The sequence below is a fragment of the Eptatretus burgeri genome, chromosome 14 (genome assembly GCF_056783735.1).
Source record: "Eptatretus burgeri isolate ZD-2024b chromosome 14, Ebu_testis_v1, whole genome shotgun sequence".
NCBI lineage: Eukaryota > Metazoa > Chordata > Myxini > Myxiniformes > Myxinidae > Eptatretus > Eptatretus burgeri.
In genome coordinates, this window is record NC_140974.1 from 57804680 (window position 1) to 57827287 (window position 22608).

At 45.2% G+C, this 22608-nt stretch overlaps 1 protein-coding gene across 5 annotated transcripts in view; it reads right to left on the reverse strand.

The window, feature by feature from the left end:
* Nucleotides 1–22608, reverse strand: part of TRAPPC9 (trafficking protein particle complex subunit 9) — a 131025-nt gene that overhangs the window by 101729 nt on the left and 6688 nt on the right. For 4 of the 5 annotated variants that reach the window (XM_085855026.1, XM_085855024.1, XM_085855023.1 and 1 more), the window contains exons 3-13: nt 17485–17630; nt 17037–17159; nt 16871–16897; nt 16415–16536; nt 15469–15594; nt 15128–15341; nt 14773–14916; nt 14559–14685; nt 14297–14448; nt 13735–13820; nt 9593–9719 (exon numbers count right to left, since the gene is read on the reverse strand). In XM_085855026.1, coding sequence (XP_085711152.1) covers nt 9593–9719; nt 13735–13820; nt 14297–14448; nt 14559–14685; nt 14773–14916; nt 15128–15341; nt 15469–15594; nt 16415–16536; nt 16871–16897; nt 17037–17159; nt 17485–17630 — 1394 coding nt within the window. The remainder of the gene's footprint in view (nt 1–9592; nt 9720–13734; nt 13821–14296; nt 14449–14558; nt 14686–14772; nt 14917–15127; nt 15342–15468; nt 15595–16414; nt 16537–16870; nt 16898–17036; nt 17160–17484; nt 17631–22608) is intronic. The other variant, XM_085855025.1, reaches the window with a different exon arrangement.

The window sequence follows — 22608 nt, forward strand, 5'->3', positions numbered from 1 at the left end:
TATCTATATATATCTATATATATCTATATATATCTATATATATCTATATATATCTATATATATCTATATATATATATATCTATATATATATATATATATATATATATATATATATATATATATATATATGGTGGGTTGGGTGAGAAGACCACCAGGGGGGGAAGCCATCTCGGGTTCCCACCAGACTCTCCAGATTTGCAGGCTGTCGCACACGGATATTTCCATGATACGGGTCACTAACCGACCGTGAATGCCAATAACTCAACCGCGTGACCTTGGGTCCTGCCGTCTATGGGTTAACTGGGTTACCTAATTAATCAAGCGATTTAATTACTGGGGAACATGCCCTCGGAATGCCTTGTCCGAACTGGATCACTTTACCGGATCGGATGCAGCTGAGTGACACTGCCAAGGACATACCGGCAAGAAGGAACGGATCATTGGGAATAAAAGTCCCGGCTAAGCTAGGATTCAGATCATGCTGGATCAATGAAAGAACAGACAAAAACGATCTGGGAACATTTCTAACAATAAATTATTTACCAGCAGGCGAGGAACGATATGTGGCACAGTGAATAGTAGTTTTATTGTTGTGTAATGCAGGGATAGAAAGAAGCGTGAGATGCGACAGTATACAAGCAACTTACAAAAGCAAACACAGAGCAGACTTAACCCGAAATAATAATCTTCTACAATCTTAACTTAGGAGGACAGGTGCCATTAATCTCACACACACACACACACACACACACACACACACACACACACACACACACACACACACACACACACACACACACACACACACACACACACACACACACACACACACACACACACGTTGATGAAAAGAAAAAGTAGGGGAGATGAGGATAATGGTCTCAATACCTTGCACGATTGCCCAATCACGCCACCGATACGTTTTGGGGAGATGCTCCACTGGGCGATACCTCCCTGACAGCTGGCGCGCAGTCTCTTACTTCATGGCACTTTGTGCAGCTTGCGTCGGTCCAGAGAATGAGACGCGACCGTCGGGCGTAAATGGAGGGACTTGGGTGGAGAAGGCGGAGTCGAGAGCGAGTGGGCAGAGTGGTAGAAAGGACCAGGTAGATGGGTGGAGTCAGCGACGTGTGGGCGGATAAGTGGAGGTGGAGTCGCAGGTGATGACGACAGAAGGGCAGGTGAAGAAGGGGGAGGGATCAATCCCAGGCCGGACAGAGAACGGTACGAGCAGCGATGAGCAAGACAACAAAACCGGAACTGGAACTATGGACGGCCTCACCACCCGTCCTTTGTAGACCCTGGGGTGCAGGGTGGGGGAATTACCCCGAAACGGTGTAGTCACCCGAATCGAATGCTCTGATTGGGCCTGAACCACTGCGTGGCTCGGCCATGATGGCCGGAAACGGCTCCACTCCACTTCCGGCAAGATAACTCCAAGCTGTGGAATCGTCTCGCTCCAAGCCCCATGATACGAATCGCCCTGCACCGAACTCCACGACATAAATTGCCTTGCACTGATCTCCCGGACTGGGCCCCGGCGACCGGCTGAGGGTCGTGTCAGCCCCACATGCCCACCCGGGCACCCCCGATTTGCGCTGATCAATGCCTGCTTCGCGATGCACCACGCGGCGTGAGCGATCCAAACTGCACAGCATGCCTCTACCTGATCGCGGCTTTGCCGGGCGGAGAGGAGAGGAGACGTCCGCCGTGCGTGGGGAACACCCGCAGCCGCCAGCAAGGACTGACAGTAAGGTGTTCGGGTAAACCCATGCACAGACCAGAACAAGATGTGTGCCTTTCGGGTCATTCTACCTCAGTTCACCCAAAGGTTGTAACCCGACCCCCTCAGATTTGGCTAATTTTTTTTTGCATGAATGTTACATATGATGGTCTATGTTCATATACAAAATTTTAGCTAAATCAGACTAGGGGTTGACGAGATATGACCTTGAGAACTTTTGACCTTTTCGACTTGTGTCGTGTTTCCACCAAAATTCAAATCCTCATATCTCAGCAACCTCTTACCCTATCTCGATTATTTTGGTGTCGTTGGAAAGGTAATTGTCCATGGAATGCAAATCCAGCATCGGTTTGTCGATCTAGTCAAGTTAGGGGTGGATGATTTTTGGACATGACATTTGACCTTGACCTTGAAGACCTCGTGACCTTGCATGAAAATGAAAGTTCATACTGTGTACAAAAACATATCAAAAAACTGGAGGGGTAGTATTTTTTGTTCTTGAGATATTTTCGGCCAAAGTTCAAATGTCGTAAAAATGCAACCAAATCATGACCTACAGAGACATTTGATGGATGCGTGGGACAATATAAAAATAAGTATAATTTTTTGAACCTGTGCTTTCGTTTGGAGGACTTTGGAATCAAAGCTGAGTGGAACTTTTTTGCCACTTCACATGGCAAAAGTGCATGTGACAGGTTTTGCGGAACTGTAAAGAGGTTATTAACAAAAGCCAGCCTCCAACGCCCGTACGCAGATGCGATCCTAACTTCCGATGCTATCATGACATTTTGCACGGTAAATATTCCAGGAATTCATTTCATCAATGTACAGCCTGGTATTGTTGAGGATTACGAACTGAAATTGAAAGAAAGACTGGAAAATGTGAAGACAATCGCCGGTACTCAAAAATTTCATCGATTTGTTCCATTATCAAAATCGAGTATAAAAGCATTCAAACTGAGCAAACAAGAAGAAGAACCCAAAACTGTACGTGCGGCTCGAGTCGATGGCGAAACTGATGAGGTTGATGATGAATCAGGACTAGAGTTTGAAATCAGTAAGCAAAACTATGTTTGTGCTATCTATCTATGATGAAAATCCATGAATTGGACTTGTAGAAAATATTTCTGATGAGTATGGTGACTATTACATCAATTTTATGCATCCCCACGGTCCTACTAAATATCTCAATTGGCCACTGGATGTGGACAGATGTTGGATTGAAGATTCAGACATTCTGTGTGTAACCGATTCACCATTAGTTGTCAGTTCTGGAATAAGAATTAGTTATAAAATTAGTGACCAAGATAGTGCTAAAATAACCAGTTTATGTAGAAAGTGGCAAACCCGTTAACATTTATCTATGATATCTTGTGACTTGAACATGGTCTCCTTCCCCGAGAGAAAACGATTATTTAGCAAACTTTTTAGCAAAACAAAAATTAATAGCGAACGTAGTGAGCTTCATACTCAACGCGTGTACATGAGAGAATAGGAAACAACACGATACCCTGGCAATTTGGAATCCGTGTCTCGTCTATGACCCTTTTGCTTCCGTTTTTTACATGGGGAATGATGCATGCCGGGAGATCATGACCGGAAGTGTTTATTTATTTATTCAATTATTTTTTTCTCAAAGTTAATTTTATACTTCCGAAAGTGATTTTTTTCATGACAGGAAGTGTTTATTTAGTATTTAACATTACCAGGAGTGATTTTGAAACTCTTTCCGGAACTTTTAATTTCTTTTATTCTTGACCAGAAGTGATTGTTTATTTATTCAATTATTTTTTTCCCAAAGTTAATTTTAATAAAGATATCTCCCGCATCATCAAAAAATAATTTTTCATCGTGATTTACATTATTTGATCGCTGATCCCGAATCCAGGCCGAAGTAACCGGAAATTGCGTCAAAATCATCAGCTGTGCGGCACTTATATGTACCATGGTATAGTTGGCACGTATACAGTTGTGAACAAGTTATAGGTAGTCAGAAGCGAATGCAAGAAGAATTCTACGTTCGCTTCTAGGCTTTGCCTATTCCATATTTCTTTTTAGATGAGATCCTGTTCTAGGCGGTGTAGTTGTCATTGTGAAGGTAATGTTGAGGAATTTTTTTTTTCAGATGAGATCCTGTTCTAGGCGGTATAGTTGTTGTTGTGAAGGTAATGTTGAGGTAATACTTATTTTTTCAGATGAGATCCTGTTCTAAGCGGTGTAGTTGTTGTGAAGGTAATATGCAGTGGTGTTATCATGGTTATAGAAATGCACAAATAATTAATTTGATCTATAGTATACCCAATCACACCTTTAAGACTAAAAAAAATTATCAACAAACTAGAGACAAAACAACAATTGCAAAAATTAACAACAAAACTAGAGTTTTAAGTCTACCTAATTTTAAAATAAAGATATCTCCCGCATCATCAAAAAATAATTTTTAATCGTGATTTGCATTATTTGATCGCTGATCACGAATCCAGGCCAAAGTAACCGGAAATTGCAGCATCGAATGCAAGAAGAATTCTATGTTAGCTTCTAGGCTTTGCCTATTCCATATTAATTGAGACTAAACTTATCTATCTTGCATAAAATTGTATTCTATTCTCTAGAAAAAAAAATCCATGATGGAATTTATTGAACTTGTGTTTAAAATCTTCTGAATGATGTATTCTAGTATGACAAAAAAAAAAAAAAAAAAAAAAAAAAAACTCGATGCAGTTTTGCCTTGTTTTCCGTCGGCAGCACTACGAAACAGGCCTGGACAAGTCCATTCATGTTTGAACGTAATGTAGCCAATATTGACTGTAAACTGACAACCCTGGGAATGTCTATGACATCATGATTTGGTTGCATTTTTACGACCTTTGAACTTTGGCCGAAAATATCTCGAGAACAAAAAATACTACCCCTCCAGTTTTTTTGATACGTTATAGTAGACAGTATGAACTTTCATTTTCATGCAAGGCCAGGTCAAGGTCACATGTCATGTCCAAAAATTATCCACCCCTAACTTTAACTAGATCGACGAACCGATGCTGGATTTGCATTCTATGGATAATTACCTTTCCAACGACACTAAAATAATCGAGATAGGGCAAGGGGGTGCTGAGATATGAGGATTTGAATTTTGGTGGAAACGCGACATTACTCGAAAAGGTTAAAAGTTCTCAAGGTTATATCTCGTCAACCCCTAGTCCGATTTAGCTAAAATTTTGTATGTGAACATAGACTATCATATGTAACATGCATGCAAAAATTAGCCAAATTTGAGGGGGTCGGGTTACAATTTCTTTTCTGGGTGATTTGAGGTGGAATGACCCTTTCGTGCCCTGCTTTGTGCGATGACAAGGTGTCACGAGCTCATTACAGGTCCGCCTTCGAGCACGTTCCGTACAGTATGTGAAAATCCGCCATGGTCCACGTGGACAGTGCTCACGTTCGCCCGATTCTGCTATTGTGCGTGGGGCCAACCCCGATCTGTATCAGGAATTGAGCGGAACGATCGGATATAAGAATTAGATCGAGGATTGGAATGAAAAAGAATATTGATACAAGTATCAAATGGAGAAATGGAGGGAAAAAGTGGATGCCGATGTAATTAAATCCAGAAATGGGTTGAAAAGAACGTGCCGCCCGTATCTTTCAAACGTTTGTCTTGTACAACGTGGCGTGGTTGTTGTTTTTCTATTATCAGCCTCTGACGATGTAGTTATTGGCACCAAGCTGCTAGCCACGCTCTCGCCGATATGGGGTCATTTGCTTCTGTGTTTTGAAAAACAACATCCATGCAGCCTCTTAACTAGATATTCGTTCATATGCCTTTTCAATGCAAGCAGCAATCTCATCTCAGATCATTGGAAATGTCAGACTATCATCTCGAGCTTGCGACAGAGGTTCTTTCGAGGGTATCGCTGTATCCTCGCAATTGCGCTGTCGATGCTTGTGTGGTGTTGTTGCGGATTTCTATTCCCCTCCCCCGGCCGCAGCACGTGCTGCATGTGTTGGCTTCCGTGAGGACGCATACGTTGAGGGTGTGGCTGCAGTTTTACAGGCAGCTGTCTGAGTGCAGTGTCTGCTTTGATTTATTTCAGGAAGAAGAGGAAAAAGAGTAGGAATGAAGATGGAGATATAATCAGACCTAACGACGAGATCCACACAATGTACTGTCCCATTGTCCCGCTAGACAAAAGGGAAGGGACTATCTGAACGTACATTAATGGAACTGTCTAGGGACCACTGTATGATGGTTGCTATTACTTTGGAGACATGCGGTTGCCAGATCCGCATCAATAAATATATATATATATATATATATATATATATATATATATATATATATATATATATATATATATATACATATATATATATATACATATCTCACTATGCTCTGTGCATGCATGATTGCAACAAATTCAGAGCCAAAGTTCTGTTAAACAACAAGTTCGTTTTCCGATTCGTGTTCAAAATATAACATTCAAATAAAATAAAGTTGTTCCTTGATCATCAACTGACGTTTGTAGATGGACAGACAGACAGACAAACAGACGTTTGAACCAACTGCTTTACCACGCTTTTCGCTGTGTGTGCGTGCGGTAATTAAACCCAACCAAGCACTCAATATATCCAAAATGTCACAAACCAAATAGGATGTACAGAAATGAGCATGCCCACTGCACCCTAACCTTGTCATTATTTAATCCCAGCACAAATTCCTGAAATGCATACCCTAAATACACTCTTAAAATTTCATTTACCTTCACATTGTCAACTGATAGTAGATGACCGAGTACCTTTCTTACAACTACCCCACCTTCCCTTAACTATCCAATAAATGGGGAATAATCTCCATCATTGCTACTTCATCAAATTCTCAACATTAGAGCCCATCTGCCACTTCCTCACCCATTTCCAAAAAACATTCATAAGTTCCTGCATCTCTTTGTGCTCCTCATTATCCCCAAATATATATTTTTTTAATTGAAAAAGGGGGGGCAGGAAATTGTAATCAGCACAGTCTCTGTCTGTCTGTCAGTATCACGCTATCTCTTCCTTAACGGTTGTGCAGAAATTAATCAAACTTGGTAGTTATGATCCCCACATGGCAAGGTGGTGTGAGAACAGTATAATTTTCACCCCACCCCTTGAGCTGGGCTGGGGTCAAAAGGTCAAATGCCAAAAATAAATAAATAAAAATTTGAAAAGGTTAAATGCAATTATGGGCACATTTTAAAAGTTTTTCCAATGAAACTGAATATGAAATCAACATTGGGAGATTAAATATGCCACGATTTTTTGGATTGGACCCCCCGGTTCATGCCCTCAGGGGTGGGGAGTTAGGGTCACAGAGGTCAAACAAGAAGATTTTATTTAAACTAAAATTTGATATTGCGTCATTCCTAGTGGAACTTTTTGCCAATTTTCAACTTTGCTTTGTGGGAAATATGGGGATTTGCGATGGTGTGCCATAGACCGCTCTGGTTCCGATTTGTTTCAACTGAAAATTTAATAAATGCTCTGAAGCACTCCTTATTCATTTTACACGACTTATGAAAAACAACACATCCCTCCAGCCAAGTGGTGGCCCCGACGGCAGCCTTCCGCCGCCGAGTGGTGGCCCCGACGGCAGCCTTCCGCCGCCGAGTGGTGGCCCCGACGGCAGCCTTCCGCCGCCGAGTGGTGGCCCCGACGGCAGCCTTCCGCCGCCGAGTGGTGGCCCCGACGGCAGCCTTCCGCCGCCGAGTGGTGGCCCCGACGGCAGCCTTCCGCCGCCGAGTGGTGGCCCCGACGGCAGCCTTCCGCCGCCGAGTGGTGGCCCCGACGGCAGCCTTCCGCCGCCGAGTGGTGGCCCCGACGGCAGCCTTCCGCCGCCGAGTGGTGGCCCCGACGACAGCCTTCCGCCGCCGAGTGGTGGCCCCGACGACAGCCTTCCGCCGCCGAGTGGTGGCCCCGACGACAGCCTTCCGCCGCCGAGTGGTGGCCCCGACGACAGCCTTCCGCCGCCGAGTGGTGGGCCCGGCGACAGCCTTCCGCCGCCGAGTGGTGGCCCCGACGACAGCCTTCCGCCGCCGAGTGGTGGCCCCGACGACAGCCTTCCGCCGCCGAGTGGTGGCCCCGACGACAGCCTTCCGCCGCCGAGTGGTGGCCCCGACGACAGCCTTCCGCCGCCGAGTGGTGGCCCCGACGACAGCCTTCCGCCGCCGAGTGGTGGCCCCGACGACAGCCTTCCGCCGCCGAGTGGTGGCCCCGACGACAGCCTTCCGCCGCCGAGTGGTGGCCCCGACGACAGCCTTCCGCCGCCGAGTGGTGGCCCCGACGACAGCCTTCCGCCGCCGAGTGGTGGCCCCGACGACAGCCTTCCGCCGCCGAGTGGTGGCCCCGACGACAGCCTTCCGCCGCCGAGTGGTGGCCCCGACGACAGCCTTCCGCCGCCGAGTGGTGGCCCCGACGACAGCCTTCCGCCGCCGAGTGGTGGCCCCGACGACAGCCTTCCGCCGCCGAGTGGTGGCCCCGACGACAGCCTTCCGCCGCCGAGTGGTGGCCCCGACGACAGCCTTCCGCCGCCGAGTGGTGGCCCCGACGACAGCCTTCCGCCGCCGAGTGGTGGCCCCGACGACAGCCTTCCGCCGCCGAGTGGTGGCCCCGACGACAGCCTTCCGCCGCCGAGTGGTGGCCCGGACGACAGCCTTCCGCCGCCGAGTGGTGGCCCCGACGACAGCCTTCCGCCGCCGAGTGGTGGCCCCGACGACAGCCTTCCGCCGCCGAGTGGTGGCCCCGACGACAGCCTTCCGCCGCCGAGTGGTGGCCCCGACGACAGCCTTCCGCCGCCGAGTGGTGGCCCCGACGACAGCCTTCCGCCGCCGAGTGGTGGCCCCGACGACAGCCTTCCGCCGCCGAGTGGTGGCCCCGACGACAGCCTTCCGCCGCCGAGTGGTGGCCCCGACGACAGCCTTCCGCCGCCGAGTGGTGGCCCCGACGACAGCCTTCCGCCGCCGAGTGGTGGCCCCGACGACAGCCTTCCGCCGCCGAGTGGTGGCCCCGACGACAGCCTTCCGCCGCCGAGTGGTGGCCCCGACGACAGCCTTCCGCCGCCGAGTGGTGGCCCCGACGACAGCCTTCCGCCGCCGAGTGGTGGCCCCGACGACAGCCTTCCGCCGCCGAGTGGTGGCCCCGACGACAGCCTTCCGCCGCCGAGTGGTGGCCCCGACGACAGCCTTCCGCTGCCGAGTGGTGGCCCCGACGACAGCCTTCCGTTGCCGAGTGGTGGCCCCGACGACAGCCTTCCGTTGCCGAGTGGTGGCCCCGACGACAGCCTTCCGTTGCCGAGTGGTGGCCCCGATGACAGCCTTCCGTTGCCGAGTGGTGGCCCCGATGACAGCCTTCCGTTGCCGAGTGGTGGCCCCGATGACAGCCTTCCGTTGCGGAGTGGTGGCCCCGATGACAGCCTTCCGTTGCGGAGTGGTGGCCCCGATGACAGCCTTCCGTTGCCGAGTGGTGGCCCCGATGACAGCCTTCCGTTGCCGAGTGGTGGCCCCGATGACAGCCTTCCGTTGCCGAGTGGTAATTCCAGTCGCCTTTTAAGCCACAGAATACTACAATTCTGATGGCCTTTTGGGCCATATGATGGTTCTGAGAGCCTTTTGAATCATATGCTGGTGGCTCTCATAAACCTTTTGAGTTATTGGTTCCTGCAATGTCTTTCGTCTATATTTGCTTTTTCATCGTTATAAACTCCACGAGCAATTACTTGTTTGTTTAATCAAATTTGCATAATCAAAATCAAAAGCAAAATAATCTGTGGGAGTTGCACAAAATAAGTGTAGAATTCGACATTGCCAAAGGTACCTGTAATCGTGACGGGACCTGGAATCTTCGGAACACCAACTAAAGTGACGGGATAAAGTCCAGATTCTGCAGGCAGCGACAGCGCAGCTGGGAGGGACTCAAACTCCACACCACTTGTGATGAGACCCTGGTGTGTACACAAGCCACACATATTGTGCCATCTACAATAATTCACATGAATATGCAGGACTAACAATAAGACCTCAAATATGAAATTCACCAAAAAAAAAAAACTTGAAAGTTGGAAGTGTTCTCAATTACCGGCAAGATAGACAATCTTTTGATTACAATTTAAACATGTAAAAACGTGTTTTGCAAGAAGCCATTATGGCTGAAAATGCCGTTACAAAATAACTAGAAAATAGAATGTGATGCGGATGTGTCAATGGATATGCCTCTGCCTGCATTAGATGTCAACCCACAGTTATGTTTGATCTCAATTAAAGGTTACGTGAGAGAGTGCAAAAGCGAAGAGAGAGAAGTAGAAGGGAGAATACATCAGATGCTTCTAGCTTAAGTCATGATGATCTGCAAAATGATTTTCAAAGCGCAAATGACCTTTGACCTATTGAACCTTCAGTTCTTTTAAATGATTCACAAGTTATCACAGTAACCAAATCTGCTACCCATGGCCAGACGGACACGCAACCCAAAAAACAATGTCTCTGGCACTCTGCGGAGGCCTAAAAAAAGTTTTAAAATCACGAATCATCAAGAGACTAACCCCAGAGAAAAAGTGTTCTCCTGGCCCTTCCACATTTCAATTTAATAAAAGAAGAGAAAAAAAAAGTAAAAACAGAGAGGGATGAAATAATAATTTTTAAAAACCAAACAAGGAAGGAATGACATCACAATACAACAAAACAATCCTCTGGTTTAGCATCATGATATATTTTGACTTTTTACTTTTGTTATACGATTGGGATGGAACGACATCAAAAGATATCATGATGCTAAACCAGAGGATTGTTTTATCGTATTGTAGCATCATTCTTCAATCACAATTCCACAACAAAAGTAGATCTGATCACATGATCAACATGCAACCACACTAACGTGCAACCCCACTAATGTGCAAGAGTTATTTATGCAACAAAGGAAATTTTGATGAAGGTCACCTAGTGGCAGAAACATTGACAGCTCTGTCGCTTTACATTTGTAACAGCTACACTTTGTCCTTGGCTGGTAATATTGTTACGGATCTGGCAGCCATGTGCACACAAACAGACAGCAGTCCCTAAGCTTAGTTATTTCAATAAGTATGTGTTTATAGTTAGAATCCATCCCCTGCTGTCTAATGGGAATTACATGTGCGCGCTACGGGTTATTTTTTATAGTTAGGATTTTTACACCACCAACAACGCCGCCACCGTTCCTGCCTTGACCCGATCGCCATTACGCACGTGTTTTTGGCTGAGGATGTGGGCGGAGCCCACGCTTCGCTTCGGCTCGAAGCTCCAGCCAATGAACGGAGGGCGAGCACGACATGCACGCCCCAGCCAATGGGGAGGCCATGACGAATCGCGTGAGAACCCCTCGTCAAATCAGGAGGCGAGTGGTGAGGAGAAGAAGCCCCTCCCTCCTGAGAAGGTGTGGTTGTCTGGACCAGCATTCAGGAGAGGACGGCAGACGGAGATCGTGGCGTTTTTTGCCAAGCAGTCTGTGATCGTGTGTGAGACATTTCTTGTGGGAAAGGACATTTCAATCTGGACATTTCCAACCTGGCATCCAAAGCCAGTGAGTGGTTGTCGACAAGAGTGCGTTCTGGTGGATTGTGGCGATAGCGGTCTGCAGTCTTGGTTCTGGCAATGCCAAGGTCGTAGGTTCGAGTCCCACCGTGGAGGTTCGGGTCGGTGTGACCGCACGAGGCGGGACAGGTTCCCCGGGCCGGCTCTACCGACTGAAGACCCATCAGGTCCTTTTTCTTTTTGGCTGTGCGTGTCTGTGTGCGGGCCTGTCTTGTTTAAGTAGAATTGTTTTAGTGCCTTGTACATACTTGCATTTATTTTCGTCTGTTTAACTCTGCTCTTTGTGTATTCCCTTCCCCTCCCCCCCCCCATTATAAATAAATCCCCTGTGAAATGTTTCAGCTATTTTTTGTGTTTTCTTCATTGGTTTAGTACGGTGCGTGTTGAGAAGCAGTGAGGGTAAATTGTGCATTTGGACTGACAGATCTCGGTAACCATCCACTCAGGTTACGCACCGTTCGAGCACGCTACTGGCTCGTTCCGCTCAAGCTCTGCCGAGGGTGACTTTCCAGGGTAGTTTGGATGACGTGGGTATTTAGGTAAATTGAAATTGGCAATCGACTCTATCCCACGCGGTCGACCTATTAGCGATATTCGGTCCGATAAGGGACCCGTCGGCTCCGGAGTTATCCGGGGTGACGACCTATAAATTCCGGGTGTTCGGTGGAGCTGACTCTACTGCTCCACCGAGCGGTCGTGCTCACCACCGAAACTCGGCCCCACAACAATATATATTCTGTGTTCAACATTCACAATTGCTCGATATGCCAGTACAGAGCGAGGAGAAACTATCAAATATACCATCAGAGATGGAGAATCCACCGCCATTGAATGAAAAAGGTCATACATATTCCAGATAATGAGGGAGGTGAATTGGAAACAAGACACCATTTAGTCATCATCTCGAAAAAGTTCCCCAGGGGGGTGAGGAACGTAGTAACCAAAAATAATTTAAATCAGATACGAGGTTTTCCATTTATTACAAAAAACATTTTTTTCAAGATGGCCACCCCAGTCGGCCATCTTGGATCCGGCCACGCCCAAAATTAATAAGGCTCTTCCTTTTCAGGTGGTACATGTGTGACCCAAATTTCAAATCGATATGGCGAAAAAAATTTTTTCAAGATGGCCGCCCCAGTCGGCCATCTTGGATCCGGCCATGCCCAAAATCAATCGGGTTCTTCCTTTCCAGGTGGTACATGTGTGACCCAAATTTCAAAATGATATAGCGAACAGTTTATGAGTTATCGCACTCACAGCTATAAATGTTGACGCCCGGACGGACGGACAGCCGGACGACCTGGGTGACAACAATATCCCCCTTCCGCCACGCGGCGGGGGATAAAAACAAAAAAATATTGTCCCTCCTGGTGTGTGCACAGGTGCGTCCGATTCACCACGTTCCCCCCTCTCCCATTTTCCAATTACAGTTTCCTCCTCTCCTCATGTGTACACATTTGTCAAATGAGGTTCAGACTATATTGGTGTCTGCCCATGGCATCAACACCTCATGATCTGATTCCCTTTCTCCACCTCATTCTCTTCCAACTGCATCTAAACTTCCTGTGCCACTTCCCCAACTTCCTTTGCTTCAGAGTCCAAAAATTAAACACCCACACCACCCCACATACACGTCAATGCAAGGTCAATGTCACGACCATCTCTCGTGATTAAAAATGGTCACCGACCTAAGGCCAAAAAAAAAAAAATGTTGCATTGGCGTAACCCGCCCGACCCTACGTTTTTTTTTTGTTTTTTTGCTAGATAGCAAAAAAAAAAAAAAAAAAAAACGAAAAATTTTGCCGACCCTATTTTATTGCTATTTTTGTTGTTTTGCTATCGTTTTCAAGTATCTTGTTGATTGCGATCGCGATCGTAAAAACCCGGAAGTGTTTCGGACAGAACCCGCCGACAAAAAGGGTGGTACTCGAGCCGGGGGAGATTTTGGGAGGGATTTATTAGGGGAAAAAAAAAAAAAAAAAAAAAAAAAAAAGATCCCGACCGACCTACCCTATTTTTCAGTGACCCGTTACGCCAATGCAACATTTTTTTTTTTTGGCCTAATTTGCTGATCCCCACTTAATCACCTGTCATGTTCCCCCATCAGAAACCCCATGTGGTGACACGAGATATGTTCGAACAAAGAAAGATACATACATATATATATATATATATATATATATATATATATATATATATATATATATATATATATATATATATATATATATATATATATATATATATATATATATATATATATATATAGAAACTCTTCTGCAAGGAATGCATTTCATATTATGCACGAAACTCGGCAAAGTGAGATGCGCTCTCGTCGAGCGATACAATGAAAGAACACTTTTAGGGGGGCGATTTGTATTTTGATGTCCTCACCATATTCTCCACCCGCAGTTCAAAGGGCATGGGATTGTACACCATAAGCTGGACCTCACACACATCCCCCTGTACCCACTGGAAGTCTGTGGAACAGAAAAATGCAACACCAAATTTGGACAGGAAAGAACACTTGATGCAAAAATATTTCCCACAGGTCACAAAATAAACAGGGAAGGAGTTAGACATGGTTAGCTCCACATTTGACAATCAGCCAATTTGTGATAAATGAGAGAGAGGGGGAGAGAATCAAAGAAACATACCTTCCGCTTTTGAACACCATAGTTCACTTGGTGTGGCATAAACATCATGAGGGAGAGTTCAGTCAAGGCTCTTATAAATTAATCAACATTTATTACAAGGAGAAGCTTATAACAGCACACTTCATACATAAATCCAATCATTCTGCACCATGAGATGATCTTTACAAAGGGGGGAATCTCTCACACGCATGCTTAGTCAATCGATACACATCAGTTCGCTACCACTTCTCGAAAAAACTCAAGCATGCCAAGAACGGCATGACATTGATAATACTGTTATACTACAGAATGTGGTGTACCAATTTGGTTTGCACGCTGCTCCCTACGCTGCTGGACCACAATGGGAGAGTAGATGAAGGGACTGCTGCTACTGATTGGTGTACTCAGCCCGTCTCCGCTCTTCAGCTTGACGGGCCGTAGATTTGGAGGCAAGTTTATTATCTTCATGGATCTGGAGGAAACGATGCTTTTAAATAGCATAGTTCACCGATTATTCATAGCTTTCGATGTATTATAAGTTGGAGGGAGAGGGAGTTGCAGAGTGTCAGTGAAAATACCTACCTGATGATCGGTAGTTTGCTCAGGGCAATGGGCTGCACCTGTAGGCCTTCTCTGATTTCCAACGCAGTGCTGTGGCCCCTACAGTTTGCAGCATACTTTTCTAGTATCTGGCTCACTTCTTTCTTTTCTGAAAACGAGAATTCCTTCAGTGCTCACTCAAAGCCTGAAACTGGCATATATACTCAAATGTGATAAATTATTGAACAGTTCTTGCCTTGTTCAGAGAGGAAGTCAAGCATTGAATGCAGGAGGAAGGTCAGGTGGTGTACACTCAATGCAGGGTTCCCCATCCGCTGGGATGAGTACACGAGCTCGTGGAGGATTCGTAATTGCACCGCTGGCCATCCATGGTGCGATTCTGAAAACAGCGCAGCCAGTTCTCAGGAAGAGCAACATGGACGGAGGAGTGGGGAGGAGAGGGAAGGAGATAGAGAGAAACATGGGCAGAGGATGGAGAGAGGGCGAGAGAACATGGGCAGAGGAGGGGAGAGAGAGGAACAAAGTGGATCAAGAGAGCAGCAAGCACAGGCTCGAGATAAGCACTTTACAATACAATGGCCTGTGATTACCAGTGCTGCTCTGCGGGTTATCGAGTGAGAGGTTATAACCCTGCAACGTGTCGAGCAGGAGCTCATAACACGCCTTCCAGCCAGGCTCAGGAAGTGCCGCCCTCACACACTGCATGGCCGAGATGCGTTTGAAGAATGCTGCCTTGCGGCGAAATCCAATTTGCTCATAGAGCTCCGATAAAACAGAATACCGCTGGATACGCTCATCTTCAGTCTGCATAAAAATTAGTGTGCAGCAACAGTTTATTGGAACCTTCACAGAGTGCAATAAACTATTTTCGACCCAAACGACACTTGGATCTGTATTAGAAATTATTGAGCACAAGAGAAAAAGGCCTCACCACATCGACGTGGATGTAGATTGCATTCTGAAGAAAATCTGCAGCTTCAGAGCGTTTTTTCTGCACAGCGAGAACTCTCACTGCTTTGATGCATGCTTCCAGCTCGATCACGGCAGCCTGTTGGTACTGTCAAGACAAGCACAGGGCAAAAATAAAACCAAACTAGAGGGGGAGCACTCGGTAGAGTGCAAAACCTCCGCCGCCAATACTGCTCAGTCACTCAAGTGAACCTGATATCCTATTCATTCGATTTGATGTCAACAGTGCTCACAGAGTTATAGTTTGCAACTTTCCCTTTTACATACTCAATTCATTCGTCATAACTAGATTCTTTGAGACAGAAATTGATTTTACGTGGGTATATCCACCTGAAGTTCCAAAATCAGCCGTAATTATAATTTTGGCATGTTTTTTGTTGGAGACAGAAATTGATTTTACGTGGGTATATCCACCTGAAGTTCCAAAATCAGCCGTAATTATAATTTTGGCATGTTCTTTTTTTGTTGGAAATCACTTATAACATGTAGAAATGCAAAAAAAAAAAAAAAAAAAAAAAAAAATCGAAATTTTGTTGAAAAATTCTGGTTTTTTTCTCCAACAATTTTTTTTTTTTGGGGGGGGGGTTGGAAATCACTTAAAACATGAAGGAATGCAAAAACAAAAATTCAAATATTTTTTCAAAATCGCCACCATAGCGGCCATATTGGACTTTGGACCAAGTCCAAAATCTAATGGCATGATCCTTGGACCATACCTAATCCCCCCACCAAGTTTCGTTGAAATCCATCGAGGAGTTTTTCTGTAATACTGTTCACAAACAAACAAACAAACAAACAGACAAACAGACAGGGGTGAAAACAGTAACCTCCGTCCATCTTTGATGGCAGAGGTTAACAATAAAAATGTTAAGCTATTAGGCTGAGGAAAAGATCGGTCTCAAATGTACCTTTCCGTAGAAGGATATGGCTTCCCGGTACTTCTCCACTATATCATCAGGACTCAGGCAATTTTTGGCACGGCCGATCTCCAGGCTTGGGTCTCCCCCAATGCCATTTGTGGTGAGAGAACCTGTGCCACAAAACACCCAAAACATGCACAAGCCTGTTTGTGAGTCCTCCGGTCCACACGCATGATCCCAAACCACAAGGGTACTGGACGGTGCATGGTGAGGCAGGCAACCCAGAAGAACAGACAACCTCCCTGCAGGTGCAGACTATCCCAGAACACCTATCTACAGTGTGTGCAAACCCTGACAACATGCATCCCATAGCCACACCATACATGCGCCGACGATAACACACGTACAAAGAGGCACAGACAGGAGCAGCCAAGGTAATGCGACGGCAATCAAGTGAGGCAGAAGCAGAACACAAAATAAACAAGCAAAAAGGGTAAGACCTACCTGGATCGATTAAAACCTCCTGCATCCCTACAATTTAAACATGCAATGAATAAACCAGTATTAACACAAGTGAAGCACACAGGAGGCGGGTAAGCAGCACAGTAAAAAGCACTTCGTGACAGCACAAGATACGTCTCAATGGGACACGTGCCATGTGGACTCGTACCGGCACGTGACCTCTTCTCTTTCTCAGCCTGGGTGGAGGCTCCTTGGTGACGAGCTTTTGTAGTCCTGCAGGTGGTGCCATAATGAGACACCACTGAAGCAACACAAAGTCCTTCCAATGCCGCTGCAACGGGACAAAAAAAAAAATCTCACTGCCAAACATTTTACCAAACAGATGAACTTCAAAACTCAATGGGCTGAGCAATTGCCAGAGAACTGCGAAGTCATGGTGTCAATTGATAACCCAAAAGCCAAAATATTGTGAGCAGAATGCCGTTTTGTCGGGGGGTGGGGGAGGGGGAACATTTGGATTCCCCTTCGTAACATGTTTCATTGACCAGATATGGTCTATTCGTGATGAGAGATTACGGTTGAAGAAGGACCAGTGGTACCATCAAAAGAAGAGGGAACCGTGGAAGTATCTGAAGTAAGGACGATCAACCACCTACCAGCCAACCACAGGAAATCATTGATGGAACGCAGGGTCTCCACTGCAATGTGGTAGTTCACCAGGGCCTCGTGCAGCAGGCCAGCTTGCAGGTTCAAGTCTCCTACATGCTTACGCATCCGGCCCTGACAGCGTTTACGGTAATTTCTGCACAGGGTGTGGGGAATGTGTATAAAATAGTTCTGTGCAAGCACAATGCGGTTGGGTGTGCCAGAAAGTGGAGGTAATTGAAAAACAAGAACAAGAAACTTACGAAAGTAACATGGTTGTGTATTAGAAGAACGTACGTGCAAGTCTCAGCAGGTTGGATATTATTCCATATATATATATTTTTTTTTTTTTCAAAATTAGCAATGCAGTGGGACAAGTTAAAATGAATGAATGTTGGACGATTTATCATTTACAAAACATAAAAAATATATTAAAAAAAAAAAAAAAACCAAAGGAGAACTTTACAATGTCAAATATTTATTGAGAACCTTATGAAGGCAGTTTGAACGAGAAGGGCACCCGGTAGAACGCATACCTCCGCCACGTAATTCCTGATCTACTCGAGCATATCAGGTCCAATACATTTTTGAAATATCATGCTATACAGTACGATATCGTTTTTCGCCCAATCTTTCAATGGTGAAGAATCACGGCTTGTCGCAGCTAAGTGGGAGCCACCCTGTTCCAATGCTTGTATTTAAATAACAGTAAATAAACACAAATATGAGTAAACTAGCCTTCTTGAAACCCTCACAGTCAGTTAGAGCATTGAAAAATCTATAAAAAAAAAATGTATACTTTAATGACCGTCAGATGTCAGGATCCGAAGATTCATGTACGTTAAATGCTATCAGCTGAAAAAGCAGTCATATTTCCAGTTTCATTATTAGATTTTCAGATGTTGTTTAATTTATCTGATATTAGTCATTGGAACTTGGTTTTGAAAAGTTTATTTCAACAGAAAGAGTGAACTTTCCTTTCCAGAACATGTTACAGTTTGGAAATCGATCAAAGATTGGCTGAGTGGCATGTGATAGAGTGAAATTTATCCTAGTTTCACTTTGAATGCCTATTCAGGGATGAAAAAAATAAAAGTGCCTGTGCTATTCTGTGAAGTGTGCTGAAAGTGGCTTAGATGAGGCTCATTTTATCAACAATAATCATATTACCTAATTTTACAAACATTATCGACTTATTTTGATTAAATATCGCTCACTGACACGCGTTTCAAAATTTCAAATTTGTCCACCATGACGCGACAATCAATATTATACACAATACAATTTTACCTGAAATCATTGAATTTGAAATCTCTTACCCCAAATGATAAATTTCTGTCATGACCAATTTGCAGGAAAAATACAGGTTTGCCTCAATCTCCCTCAACAGTTAAAGGGAGATTTTTTTTCTTGTCTGCCATTACGCGACGATTATGGAATTCTGGAATTATTGCTGAAATATTGAGGTGAGTGAATGTTTTAAGTATTTGGACATTAAAATAGATAAAATAGATGAATCAGACTGACTTCACAAGTCTATGAGCAATAATGCTCAAATATTTATCTGACAACCATTTGGAGGGAAGAAAATTTAATTTTTTTATTCATGTCCATCGAAAAATATGAAAATTTGAAACTATTGTGTCGTGACATCCTGGCCTAACAAGTGGAACGGATTGTCATAGTAAGTGTCCATGATATTTAAATGTTTATCAGTCTGGTTCCTTTCCTGAGTTGTGTTTGTCTGAATTGATAAACTGTTTTTTGCCTTGTGTTCCATATAGGTTCGAGTTTATGGAATAGTTAATGATTTGATAATTTCATGGAGTTCATTTTTGATAATTTTTGGTCAGTTTGGGAAAGAAGTGGCTCCCACTTATCTGCGACAGGCCTCACGTAAAAAAATAAATAATTCTCGTATCCAGATCCGGATTCAGATCTTCACCAAAATCTAATTAGTTCATCCTCGTTACACACCGAACCCGCACACAAAATTTCATCTGGATCTGTCCCCAACTTTTTAGCCGCGTTGCGTAGCGAACGCTGGCTCTAAGAGAGTTCCGCGTTGTTGTTGTTCTTCTTCTGGTGAAGACAAAACCTTTCTGGGGGTGAGAATAGGGAGTGAAGCAGGCAGGGAGGCTACATGGAGGTACCTGATTCCCTGAGGCATCTGATGCCCAAAAGGCACTTGATGCCCTGGAGTCACCAGATGCCCTGGGGGCACCAGATGCCCTGGGGGTACCTGATGCCCTGGAAGCTAGCATAGCAAGGAGATTGACTGGTGGAATGACGCGGCTCTTGGACACATTTGTCCTTGTTCGAGATATCCTGCACACAAACAGACAGGGGTGAAAACATCACCTCCTTCACCTTCAGTGGTGGGGGTAATGCATACCAAGGGAGCATGGGTCAAAATTGGGTGTTTGGGTTAATTAAAACACCCATTATTTAATTATGTCCTTTATCAGGCACATCTTCGGCCACCTCGCTGGCGTCTTAAGGCGCATCCTGGTAATCTCGCTCGATCTTAATTCGTCATTTTTTTGGCCTGCTCAACGATTCCTTGAGTTGGAACAGGCCGTAACGATTTCTTCTTGATAAAGTTTTTTTTGTTGTTTTTTTTCACCCACTTTCCTTATGTATATCATTGAATTTAGGGTGGTGGGCTTGGCACCCTAGGATCCCGAGTTCAAATCCCACTAAGCTGTTGAATTAATACAAGGTGGGATTGACTCTGCTTGCCATCCTTCCGAGGTCTGCAAAATGAGTGCCAGAATGCTGGTATACTGTGTCGGAGTGGTGACCCGTCCAAGATTGTGTCTAATAGCCAAGGAGACTGCTTAGGCAGCACCAACACTCTGCACAGAGTATGGTCCCAATGGATGGATCATCGAACGCCTGATTATCATAACTTACGAATCGTTAGATACGTGGCAATGCATATAAACGCCTGGAGACGCCAAAGTCTGTGGCTTTGTTTCATTTCTGCACATGCCATAACCTCTGGAATCTCTCAATATCGGCCAAATTTCAAATTTTAAACTTCTTGATGGACTTCAGCAGTAGTTCCAACTGCTAAAAAAAAATTCATAATAAAAAAATAAGTTTTCATTTGTCCAAATCGGACATTGCTTGGGCAATTCTGGATGAACGGGTTGATATGACCGATCAGCAATTGGTAATCGCTTGCCAAGCCAGGAGTTTCATTGGAGTGCTTAAGCCATTTGGTGAGCGCTCACCAAGCTGCTTGGTTGGTCGTTTCAAAGCCACCAAAAGCAAGACACGTCGCTTCGCTGATGTAAATATCAATATTTGCAGAATTGTTAAAAAAGAAAACCAGAATAAAAATTAACTTTCACCCTTTAAAAATCGTGCAAATAAATTATTGACATATCAGCTGCTTTTTCATATCCTATTCTCACCAGTATTGCAAGTAGAGTGACCTGCTTTGTGATGCTTTAAAAGGCGGTGTATAATCATCGTTTAAAAAAAAAATCTAATCGATGTGAGAAACGGACTTGAATAGACCCACATTATTACAAAATGAAGAAGATGAAAGAGGAAGAGATTTTCCGCCAGATTTTATATAGAACAAGGCTCGCGCGCGCGCACGCGCACGCACGCACGCACGCACGCAAGCATTTAAAGGACATTTTCCACGCTAAAGCGGGGGTTAGCCTTGCGGGCCCCATGACAATCTTCTCCACTTTACCCTGTTTTCTGCATCTCCCCTTCTTAATCCCCTTGCCCACATTTCCTCTTCCACCACATTTAGCCAAGTTTTTCTCGGTCTTCCCCGTCCTCCACTTCCGACTACACTCATTTCCAACACTCCTCTCACCCAGTCACTTTCATCCTTCCTCAACACATGACCCAACCATCTCAACCTGTTTCTCTTCACAACCTCCATCACAGACTCTATTCCCATCATCTTCCGCAAGTCATCATTTGTCTTCCTCTCTCTCTACGATACTCCACACATCCACCGAACCATTCACATTTCCACCCTTTCCAGCCTTTGATGCTGCTCCATGTTCAGTACCCATGTCTCACTCCCATAAATCATCGTACTCCTCACACATGTTGCATACACCTTTCCCTTCAGCTTCAACGACACTCCCCTCTTCGTCAGCACGCCACTCAGTTCCCGAAACTTCTTCCATGCACATCTCACTCTAGCAACCGTCGAAGAGTCTGGTCCACCTTCTCCATTCAGCATGTCTCCAAGATAGCAAAATGTTTTCACCCCTTCCAGCTTCACACCATCTCCAAGATCCAACTCAACAATTCCTTCATCTGCTGCTCCCTCTTTGCACACCTTACATGTGAATGTAGCTGCCACACTGGTTAATGACCCTCTCACCCCACTACAATTTCGATGAACCCATTCAGCACACATTGTACACTGAATGGAGTTCACTCCGACACCCTTCCTGCACACAGCACACGGCCATTTCCCAGTCCTTTCCACCTCACCACATGCTTTACCACTTGCCATCACCTTCGTCTTTCCGATATTCACCTTCAAACCTTTTGCCTCCATACATTCCTTCCACTTGTTCATCTTCTCCTTCAGTCCATCCATACTCTCTGCAATCAACACCAGATAATGTGCATACAGCAGCTCCCACGGTAAACCCTCCTTTACCCTCCGAGCCAGCACCTCCATCACAACTACAAATAGAAGTGGACTTAGTACCGACCCCTGGTGCACTCCTACCCCTCACCTCAAACTCACCACTGTTCCCATCCTTCGTCCTTACAGCTGTGCGTGCTCTCTCGTACATGGCCATCACTACTCTGATCAACCATTCCTCCACTCCTAACTTCCTCAATGCCCATGCCATTACTTCGCGTGGGACCCTATCAAATGCTTTCTCCAGATCAACAAACCCAAAAAACAACTTCTTCCTCTTCTCCATGTACTTCTCCTGCAAATGCCTTCCAATAAAAATTGCATCTGTCGTTCCTCTTCCTGGCATAAATCCAAACTGCATTTCGTCAATCTTTACCGTCTTCCTTATCCTCTTCTCCAACACCCTTTCCAATACCTTCATTCCATGCTCCAATAACTTTATTGCTCTATAGGAGCCACAGTCCAGAGGGTCACCTTTCCCCTTGTACAGAGGGACGAG